The sequence below is a fragment of the Salarias fasciatus genome, chromosome 5 (assembly GCF_902148845.1).
Source record: "Salarias fasciatus chromosome 5, fSalaFa1.1, whole genome shotgun sequence".
In the NCBI taxonomy this organism is placed as follows: Eukaryota; Metazoa; Chordata; class Actinopteri; order Blenniiformes; family Blenniidae; genus Salarias; species Salarias fasciatus.
Genome location: NC_043749.1, coordinates 11,465,702 through 11,476,604, shown reverse-complemented (window position 1 = coordinate 11,476,604; position 10,903 = coordinate 11,465,702). Strand labels below are relative to the sequence as shown.

The window sequence follows — 10,903 nt, the reverse complement described above, 5'->3', positions numbered from 1 at the left end:
ACGCACAGAGAAACATGCAAATGAACTAACCGTTGGACTGAAAACCTTCTGGCTGTGAGGCGAGAGTGGCAGCCGCTATGCCACCGTGCAACCCCAGGGCTGATTCCACCGACACAACACCTGAAACCCCACAGATGTGAATCAGCTGTTTTTGCCCAGGTCAGATAAGTCCTTAACTTAGTAGTGGAAGTTAATTTCGGTTAACTTTTTTTCGCTTTTAACAATTTAATACTACAAAGCAGATCTAAAATGCTGCAATCGGCATCGGTTGGCATGAGTGTTCCTTCAGGATGAAGGAAACAGCAGAGAGAGAAATGATGGGAATAAAATATATTCTTGAAGTGAACTCATCAAAGCTGTGTGGTGGGGCAGTGGTTCGCTCTGTCACTTTGATACGCCAGGTTTGATTCTGGATTTTGGGGTCTTTGTGTATGGAGTTTGATCTTGCATCGCTTTTCTTTGGGTACTTTGTTTTTTTTTTTTCTCACACGTCTTTGAGGTTAACTATAAATCATAACCCGTACGGGTGAAAATGTCCAGGTTGAACGATACAGTCGAGGACTACAAAGAGGATGATTTTCGACTATAAGATAGGATTGATACTACTAATTTATTTTGAGAGATGCATTTGTAACTGGGCTCAAAGTGGTTACATTGGGAATTTTACACAATATTGGACAAGCAAGTGAAGAAAAAGATGAATCGATGCTGCTGAGTTATTCAGAAACAGAAATCAGACATTCATTTCCACAACAATAATATTTTAATATCGAAGCCTGTATTTTTCAGAAAATTCAATTACTTTCGATGTTAAATAAACTTTTTCTTACATAGAACATAATGATCAGATCATACAGTTTTAGTGTCAGCAGTGCCAGCCCCAAGGTTAAAGCAGTAAGCTTCACAACAAAGGTTCATAGGTTCGAATCCCTCTGCTGACAGGTTACCGAAGAGTTTTTTCCTCAAGTGCCGCACTGAGCCAGCTCACAGCTTTTAGTGTTTGTAATGATGGCTTTGAATGGGATGTGTTAAACGCAGAGAGGTGCTTTCCTCAAAGGATCAATAAGGTATTTTATAATTAAATAAGTGATATCTACATCTTGATGCTGCAAATGTGTTTGCTTTTTATCTGTCAACAAAGGGATGCCTTGAAGTGACAATACTGGAAAATGCTGAAAGATTATACGACTATCTTGTTACTTGATGTTTACACAGAAGGCGGCATTAAGTTCTCACCCCCTGTAATTACCTCCGGCATCTTGAGACCGTGTGGGCAGTCGCAGGCTGCAGGTTGAGTTAGTGCCACTTCTCACCCCAAATGATCCCTCGTGCTATACCTTCACCACAAACTGAGGAGAAATCCCCCGGGAGGACTCAAATGTTACAGTGTGTGTTGTTGTTTTAATGGTTGTTGGGGAGAAGTCGTGACATAAGAGGGTATTAGGTGATTGTTAAATTGATGCTGACAAACGGATGTCTACAGCTGTGGCTGTGATATCCATAGCGTGAATTCTCCAGCGGTGACCTTGGCGTACTGAAAAAGCTACTGGAAATTTCAAATGCTGTCATTTGAAAGTATACACAGTTGGAATTTTCATGCTTTCTGAGACATAATATAGACGTTTAGTTGGAGTACATCTCACCCATGTTTATCCTTGGTTGTGCAACAGTGAAACAATGAGACAGCTTAAAAAACGGAAATAGGAGAGGATGTACAATAGAAAAAAAACAAACAAAAAAAAAAAAGGTAATGTTGGAAATTAGCTTTAAACGGGTTCACTGTTGAGGAATCTGTCTCATTTATCAGCTACAGACAATATATGTTTTGAAATTTGTTCAAACATATAAAAATTATAACTTCATAATTCAAAAACATATGCTAAACTTACCATGAAAAAGACATGATGTGGGCTGCTTGCAGATTCAAGAATGCCAAATAAGGGCATAGGATATGAATAAAGACTCCTGATAGAGCAATTTGTTAGTTTAGTTTTGGCAAGACTTTTTTGAAAATTAAAAAACAGCCGATTTTGCATTTCTTTTTCACGTCTGTGAAAATTACAATAAAAAAAAATATTAAAAATAGTAAAGTATATCAAAGGTCAATTTAATACTACATCAGCCGTATAACTATATGTAGCTGATGTTCCAGTACGTGTGCACAAACTGCATGCCATATCTACTGCTCTCATTCTCTACTTTTGCTTTATTTAAACTTTTATGTAAATCACCTTTGGCCTCTTTATTCATGCGGTGGTGAGCTTTCCTCTGCTCTATCCAACATGCCTCTTTTTTTTTAATCACACTTAACTATGACTGTTTAAAGAACTTCCCTCTAGGATAACAAAGGATTTTCTATTCTATTCTATTCTATTCTATTCTATTCTATTCTATTCTATTCTATTCTATTCTATTCTATTCTATAAATCCATAAAATATCAAGTATCTCATGTGTGCCTTGTGAGGTTAATGTAAATTTAGAATTGAAAAGTTTTATGTGAGATGTACAGTATGTTTTCATTATGACCTGTTTTTCAAAGCCATCTTGACTGCTCAAAAGAAAATGTGTCATTACCAACAAAAACGCATCAAAATGACTCATAAAATGTACATTTAAAAAGTTACACTTATATAAATTTACAACTCAGCACATTATTGTGAAGTTTTACAGTTTTTTCACTCTGTACTATAATTTTTGCTGCATGACTTCAATTTCTTAATACATTTTTATTAACCCTGGGTTACAACATAAGTAAAATATTTGGAAAAAGAATTTAGCATTTAATTTCCAACTTTTTTCTCAATTGTGAATTGTGAACCTGTGGTCGATTTAAACTGTTTCCATTAGTTTAATGACAACAAAAGTGGTGTTTTCTGAAGAAAAACATCCATGTGTTTTGTGGTTTTGTGGTTAAAAACACTCCTAAGTGTTGTTAAATAAGTGTAATATCCACATTTCCATCCATAAAGCGGCTGCGGCCCCCAAACCGAGGTTATTTTTAGCACTTTTCATCCAGTAATAGCCCCACGTGAGCGCCGCTGTCGTTGTCGGGTTATATTTAGCACGCGCGCTCCCTCCGCTTTTGCGTCAATGGAATCCCGTGTCTGCGTCACACGGAAGTACGTCTGTGCAGAACCCGCCGCTGATTGGACAGCGGCCCGGAACGTTCCAACGCCCGTTTGCCATGTTTGGGCATAGACCCGCCTTTTTGTCGACGCTCTCAAAATAAAACAAGAGTGCATGGAGCCGTCTGCGTTGGTCTGACCCAGTGTGTGTGTGAGAAAGTGTTTGAATGAGTGTGTGTGCTCCAAGCAGCTGGCAGAGTTGACACTCGTCTGTTCCTCTGGTTTGGAATAAATGAACATTATTGCAGTCCGGATATTTACTTGAACCAGGTGAGTGAAGGTGAGCTTCGTGTTCATCCATTTTAATGCTGCTATTAGACCTTCTGAGTTTATGTATATGTGTGTGTGACTATTTCTGTTTTAAGTTTACAGTAGAGCGGTAAGGCAGTAATAAAACGTTTGCAGCTGCTTTATTTACACCATTAATGCTAGATGTGAACTATTTGAAAGTTTCCACCTGTGCTCTGTCCTGTCTCCCTTGATAACTTTCAGAGTTATGGCCTCAGCTGCAAGTTTATTAGATGGAGCACATGTTTATACAACTAGTTTAGTCGAGTTTATGCAACAGTTTTAAACCTAATTATTTCTTTTTAAAGGCATTTTGTCAGTTAACATCAGTTTGACACCACCTTTACCATTTTTTTTTTAATGTATTTAGTTAGTTATTTAGTTAATTAGTTGCAAGCAGGACACAACATATGTGGAATTCCAAGTATGGAGGCTGCATGAAAACTTTATGAAAGCATATTCTACTAAATTTTTAAGCTTATTGGACACGTGCCTAATTCATTTCGTACTTTAGAAGTGCAGTTTATTCCTGCTGCAAGATCCTCAATCAAAGTCAGATTTTGTTTTTCATTTGTACATGGCAGAGCTAGTGTATATACCCGAAAGTGTTGCGAGTTTGTGCAAGATTTATCGCCTGTCTGAGGTAGCAATTGCATGTATCCTAATCACTTTCATGATTTAACATGTTGTAAAACTTTTTTTATGAGTGGGGGCTGTCTCATATGAGCAGACTTGTAAAGCAGAGTGCGTTTACAAAAAATTTGTTGGACATTTTAGCTAAACTCAAATGTAACTTAACTTCAGATTTGAAGATGTTCTAGTGAAGTATCACTATGTTTCAGTGACAGTAAGATGTGCTTCATGTTTTTGTTTTTTTTTAATGAAATCCTATATAAGTGAAGAAGTTGGCACACTTGTGGATACACGTTCATTCACCAAGTCATGCACACACACACAAACAGGCTTTGTCACCTTTCTGGTTTGAGCTGGCATTCATCCCACCCTGAAATACAATCTGCAACACTTCCTGGTATAGCTGCTGCAGAAGAGGGTTGCCCTCCATTGAATGATGTTTTCAGTGTCTTAACAACCTGTAACACAATACGTGCCAATATCTCCCTGCACTGTTGGACCACCCTTTGAATTTTCTAAAGGTGCCTGATGGGCCCTGAAGCTGAAGAAATGGCATGTTGGGAGAATGAAGCAGTGCATATGCTAGTTGTTAATGTTTGCTACTGTTTGCACGATTAGGTTAAGCATTTCAAAAGGCTGACTGAAATCCAATATCTGATTTTCATCACATGTTTGAAAGGGCCAAGCCCCAATTAATCTTCAGTGTTTGGTAGTTGTTTTTTGAAGTCTTTTTTTTTAATGTTGAAATGTGATCGCTGACATGGCACGTTGGTTTTCATAGCGTTCATATAAAAACAACACAAAGAAAACTTGTCTGAGTAAAGACTTCTGCTTTCAAAACTCATCTAAGTTATTGTGAAATGAAATATGATTTATCTTATATATAAAACAACATTTTAATTTCTGAACATTTTGCTGTCTTCTTTCCTAGCGATGCCCTGTGTACAAACCCAGTATGGATCCCTGCCCCATGACAATTACTTCAGCTCTGAGTTCTTGAATCCTGACTTCAGTGCTAAACTGGTGATGGACATCAGTGGCCAAAAGGACCAGCTGTCTACGTCCTCGCTGCCCAGCATCAATACCTTGGTGGGAAATGGTTACTTGGGGGAGTTTGATGCCTATTCCTGCAAGATTACCACCTCTCCTCCCGCATCTACGGTTTCATTTGGCCACACCATGGTCGCTGAAAGCTCCTGCCCTCAGATGCCGAACCAAGGCTTTAAGCTGGATGATCTCCAGGTCTATGGTTGTTACCCAGGATCCTTTGCACTCAGCTGCCTTGATGAAACGCTATCATCATGCGGTTCTGACTACTATGGCAGCCCAGTTTATACCACTGCTTCCCCTCCAACGCCAGGCTTTCAGACGGAGTCTGCACCTGTCTGGGATTCCCCTTTCAGCCCGTACCCCACTGCGGCCCCGTCGTCTGCGGCCGACAAGGCTGCCATGGCCCAGCAGCTCTCGTTTTTTACCTTCAGTCCCACGCAGGAGCAACACTCCCCTTTGGGGCAGCATCAGGAGCCCCAGCCCAGCCAGGAAGACCCCTTCTTTCTGCCTCCTCAGCAGCACATCTCCCCGCTTCATTGCCCCCCCATGACTTTGGAGCATGGACATCTGGAAAGCCCCAGGGCAGCAGAAGGGTCCATGATGTCTCCTAAAAACCCAAATGCAGGATCCAGTGAAGGCCGCTGTGCAGTTTGTGGTGACAATGCATCCTGCCAGCACTACGGCGTCCGTACATGTGAGGGATGCAAAGGGTTTTTTAAGGTAAAATATTGCAAAAAGTAACACAGCATAAAGCACACTATGCATTACAACTTTATTAAACTGATTATAATAAGCCTGTGATCATTCTGGGTAATTATCATTCTTATGAAGAGCATAAACTTAGAATAACTGCACTGATACATATAGAACCAGTGCTGTTGACGCATTGCAGCACATTGTGGTCAAATGCGATAAACTATGTTTACTGAAAAGCACTAAGTACTATTTTTATTATTCTGATATACAACTTAAATTGGTAGAAATATGATGTGAAATTGTGAATAAACTAAAAGTTAAGATAGTTCTTTAAAAAGGTTTATTCAATGTGTTTATACATGAGTTGTTTTTAGTTTGTTTTTTTTTTTTAAAGAATTTCAAGGAAAAGCACACATCATTCAGAGATATTGCATAATCATGAATTGCATGCATATTTTTGTCTTTCACAATGTCATATTATTGCAGCGTTTTAACGAAACATTTTGTTTCTTATTTTTTAGCGAACTGTCCAGAAAAATGCAAAGTACGTGTGCCTTGCCAACAAGGACTGTCCTGTGGATAAGAGGAGGAGAAACCGCTGCCAGTTCTGCCGTTTCCAGAAATGTCTTGCGGTTGGAATGGTCAAAGAAGGTAAGACGATGTCAGAGTCCCCTAAAGTTTTCAGTGACTGATGTATGACGATGACAAACCAGGCTTAGCAATGACAGTCCTGTGAAACCAAAGCTAGGAAGCACAGACATATGTAACCTAATCTTTACGGTGCCAGCTGCAGGAAAAAAAAAGGGAAACTGAAACTGTGACATCGGTTCGTTTTCAAAGTGTGGGGATGCAACCACGGCCATGTGAGAGTCACAAACGTGTGCTCGCCTCCTTGTCCCTCTCTCAGTTGTTCGCACTGACAGCCTGAAAGGTCGCAGAGGTCGCCTGCCCTCCAAGCCCAAAGCTACGATCGAGGCTTCGTCCACAACTCCAAGTGTCAACATCATAGCTTCTCTGGTCAGGGGTCAGCTGGACTCCAACCCGACCATCGCAAAGCTCGACTACTCCAAGGTAAATCTCCTCTGTCGCTGCTTGAAGACATGTCCTTTTTCTTTATTTAGAAAGGCCGCATGACAGAGTGAAATCAGTAGTAACCCCCTTCTCTGTGTTCACCTACTCAGTATCAGGAGACGATGGACAACTTGAAAGAGAAGGAGGACGCCGGAGACATCCAGCAGTTCTACGACCTGCTTACCGGTACCTTGGACGTGATCAGAAACTGGGCTCAAACCATCCCTGGATTCAGCGATTTCTGCACAGAGGACCAGGAGCTGCTTCTGGAGTCCGCCTTTGTGGAGCTCTTCATTCTCCGCCTAGCGTACAGGTGGGGTTTATTTTGTACATATTTGTTTTATTTCAACACACTGATTACATCCTTCAGTGCTCTAACTGCAAACAATGGCTCAAAACTGTGCAGGTCGAATCCAGAGAAGAACAAGCTGATTTTCTGTAACGGCGTGGTTCTCCATCGACTGCAGTGCGTTCGCAGTTTTGGTGGCTGGATTGACTCCATCATGAATTTCTCCCAAAGCCTCCACCGCATGAATCTCGACATTTCATTGTTCTCCTGTCTTGCAGCACTGGTCATCATCACAGGTACGACCGTTTGTTTGCTGTCTCTTTTGGTGAATTCTTTTTAGTTGGATGCATATTTGGAACTTAGTTTTTCATTGGAACATCTTTTTTCTTCTAGATCGTCACGGCCTGAAGGAGCCCAAACGGGTCGAGGACTTTCAAACTCACGTCATCACCTGCTTAAGGGAACATGTGAGTGGAAATGGATCAGAAGCGAGCCGGACGCAGCCCAACTATCTTTCTCGTCTCCTGGGCAAACTCCCTGAACTGAGGACTCTCTGCACGCAAGGCCTGCAGCGCATCTTCTACCTGAAACTGGAGGACCTGGTCCCCCCTCCACCGATAGTGGAGAAAATCTTCATGGATACATTGCCGTTCTGAAACAAGACAAACTCCTAATGTGGCGTTTGTTAAAATGACAGACACAGGAGGAGGAAAGCACCCAGTGTGGAGTTTTGAACTCATGAAACTCCTTCGAGCATGCTGATTAGTGTGCTTGCGTGTGTCTGCCATTCAAGAGACCATTATTTTTGTAAGAAGCTTTAGATTTGATTATGGTGTTCACGAGTTCTATAAAAGATCAATTTTAGATCTTAAAGTAACAACATTTCAGGACACTGTTTATATGTGTTTGTGTGCATTTTTAAAAAAGACTTTATTGCAGTGCTACTTCTGTGGATGTTGTCGTGCTCTGCAGCTTATAAGACATGGATATATGGGCAGATGCAATGCAGTGCTAAATACTGAGAAAGACACTATTTTTTTTTTTTTTTCATTTAGATATCTAAACTGCTTTGTGGCCCCACTCAGAAGCTGAGATTTTAGACTGTTTAGTGAAAGCATCAGGCAAATCGCGCGTCCAGTTTGTTGAAAGAAATAACTGTGGAGTCCGCTGTTTCAATAGGGAAATAGTTACTGAGATCTTTCTATGGCAAAATAGATTTGTAGTCCTAAATGTGCTCCTGCGAAAGGTCTTGGACCAAAGTTTACCAAAGTTTTTGATACTTCCAGGTAAAAACCTTAATGCCTTAAGCTAAAGAAAGTGTTCTGCCGTCACTCTTGTCCTGCCTTTTTGCTGGAACTGGACTCCTTTTGGACAGCTGTGCTTCTTACATGCTTCTTGGGCTGTAAAGAATAGAAGAGCTCAATAACAGTGCCTTTCATAAAGCCCGAGCTTCAGAGAGCTGCAAAAAGTAACACTACGCAAATTTCCATTCCAAGCATCACATACAGCGAGGCCCTTATATCACCAACATACATATAGAAATATAATTCACCCCCATCAGAATTTAATTCATATTGATTTCATTTAGAACAATTTATGTCAGAGGCACATTTTGATTTTACATTTCTGAAGTTTATGGGTGCTGATACAGTTTGATAAAACAAAAGTGTTTGGTACTTTACTCTTAAGGTTTAAAAACTGGAAGGTCTTGACATTTTATTCAGTATGTGAAAGAGGAAAATCCTGTTCACATCCTTCTGAGGCTGTTTAAGTTACAACTACTTTAGTAGTGCTGATCCAGCCCCAGATCAAATTGAACTGAACTCTCAGACACAGCATTTCCGTTAATGGTCCATACAAAAGTCAAATGCATAGTCGGATATTCATCCATCCATCACAGGACGAACAGACAAACCACCACACACACGCTCATTTTCACACCCAAGGGAAATTTAGGCTCTCCAATTATTCTCACATGCATGTTTTTTGAACTGTGAGAGGAAACCGGAGTACGTGGAAGAAACCGAGGCACACACGAGGAGAACACGCACAGAACAGCCGCGGCCGTATTTTAACCTGGCCAGAGTGCCTTTAGTCAGATATTTATCCCTTCAAATCAGCTGGGTTTGTCTTTTGGCTGCAGATTTCTTTTGAACCTATTTGTAAGACTGTCCATCTGTCTTCCACATTTGTTTTCTGATTTGTGCATTTTTTTTACTTGTTTTTTTTTAATGACTATTAATTCTATGAGAGCTAAGGATATTTTCTTAAGTGATTACAGCAAGGTGATCACTAGACGAGCAGCTACGAGCACTTCTAACAGTGTTCAAACGGTACGAAGAATTCTCATTTTTTTCCTACTGTATGTGTTTTGTTTTGGACATGTGTGCACATTTAAAATACTGTCAGGCCTTTTGTATAATGGTGCAAAGTATTGAAAGGCAGCAAATACTTGACATTAAATTTTTTGGGAAACTACAACTTGATCTGAGTGCTTGTAATTTACGGTCCTTATCAGATTTTTTACCTTAACTCTGAAACTGTAAGTCATCTTGTTTTAATTCTACAATATCATGAATGTGTCATCATGCGGCTCTACAGAAAGCCCGATAACAAGGTTCCTCATTGCGATCATGCGTTGCAGCAGGGAAACATCTGAAACATGCAGTGGCGTGGAACCCAAAAGCCGGACTTGGACAATCCTGGTCTACTGAGCCAGTTATGGGATGAGGTTCGCCCCTCGACCCCTCATTTATGGGACTAACAGGGACCAGCAGTGGTTATTAAACAATACTGCTCTATTGAATGTTATTTTTGTCAATCTACAAGTTTAAATAGAAAAGCATGTAGATAGATGGACCTCTTCTACTCCAATCAGAAGACAGAAGGCTTTACTGTGGGGCTTCCAGTGTGCTTAAATATACACTCACACTCTGTTATATTATAATAATACTAACATTTTCCTGTATGGTATTTCAGATATGTCAATGGAATTAATTGAAGATAGGATAATTATAGAATATCTGTAAACGTGTCCTTAAAGTCTTTGAATTGCTCCTCAGTGAATAAAGTTCAGAAAACTGAAGCTTTATGGAAGGAAAGTTGACAGCGCTTCAACTCCTCGCGTATTAGCCTTGTGATGAGAAGTAACTAAACAAAGTGCTCTTCAGCGAGTCGATGTTGTTTTGTCACACATGGTGTTAATGTTGGCAACATCCTTGACCGGAGGAAGACGACACCGTGCCACTCTCAGCCACAGCAGACCGTGGCACCGAGTGCATTCAGCCGCTCGACACCTGATCCTACTGTACACCACGTACCGGTCATCTGGATTTTGGTCTTGGCAGACAGAGTGGAAAAAAAGGGGACAAGGGGAGAAAAGAGGAGGGAGCTATTTGAAAGCTGGCGCACAATGAGGCCTTCAATACCTTATAAACTGGCAGGAGTGCTTCCCAAATCAGATGTAATGAGCAGGGCAGACAAGTCCAGTTTCAAAGGGAGAATTTAAAGCAGAGTCAATAAAACTGACTGACGCTTTAAACCCTTTTCACTCTGATCTGCATCTTTTTTATCCTTTACGGTCACATATCCATGACAGGCCAGGCATGCTGCCGCTCCACGCAGCTCAAACGCAAACTCAAAATACATCCTCCTGTCGATATATCTCATGTTTGAGCTTGTGGTGTTTCTTGACACCGTCTTTTTCCAAAAGAGGAAAGCTACCATCTGGAGCTGCCATTGGCTTCTTAA

General features: G+C 40.7%; 1 protein-coding gene across 2 annotated transcripts; it reads left to right on the top strand.

Moving 5' to 3' along the window:
* The first annotated feature begins 3,263 nt into the window (after nucleotides 1–3,263).
* Nucleotides 3,264–9,611, top strand: LOC115389126 (nuclear receptor subfamily 4 group A member 1-like). Of its 2 annotated transcripts, none has more exons than XM_030092554.1 (7): nucleotides 3,264–3,396; nucleotides 4,979–5,817; nucleotides 6,315–6,444; nucleotides 6,701–6,864; nucleotides 6,975–7,177; nucleotides 7,271–7,449; nucleotides 7,547–9,611. In XM_030092554.1, exons 2-7 carry the CDS (start codon nucleotides 4,981–4,983, stop codon nucleotides 7,807–7,809), a joined length of 1,776 nt encoding a protein of 591 aa, XP_029948414.1. In that variant the 5' UTR covers nucleotides 3,264–3,396; nucleotides 4,979–4,980; the 3' UTR covers nucleotides 7,810–9,611. The 2 variants fall into 2 exon arrangements, with proteins under 2 accessions (XP_029948414.1, XP_029948415.1); XM_030092555.1 differs by having other exon boundaries at nucleotides 3,272–3,406.
* Nucleotides 9,612–10,903: the final 1,292 nt, after the last annotated feature.

Excerpts from the sequence above, each read along its gene's own strand:
- LOC115389126 (XM_030092554.1), top strand. The coding sequence starts at position 4,981 with ATGCCCTGTGTACAAACCCAGTATGGATCCCTGCCCCATGACAATTAC. Across the intron at positions 5,818-6,314 it reads GATGCAAAGGGTTTTTTAAG|CGAACTGTCCAGAAAAATGC; the intron begins GTAAAATATTGC and ends CTTATTTTTTAG. Across the intron at positions 7,178-7,270 it reads ATTCTCCGCCTAGCGTACAG|GTCGAATCCAGAGAAGAACA; the intron begins GTGGGGTTTATT and ends AAAACTGTGCAG.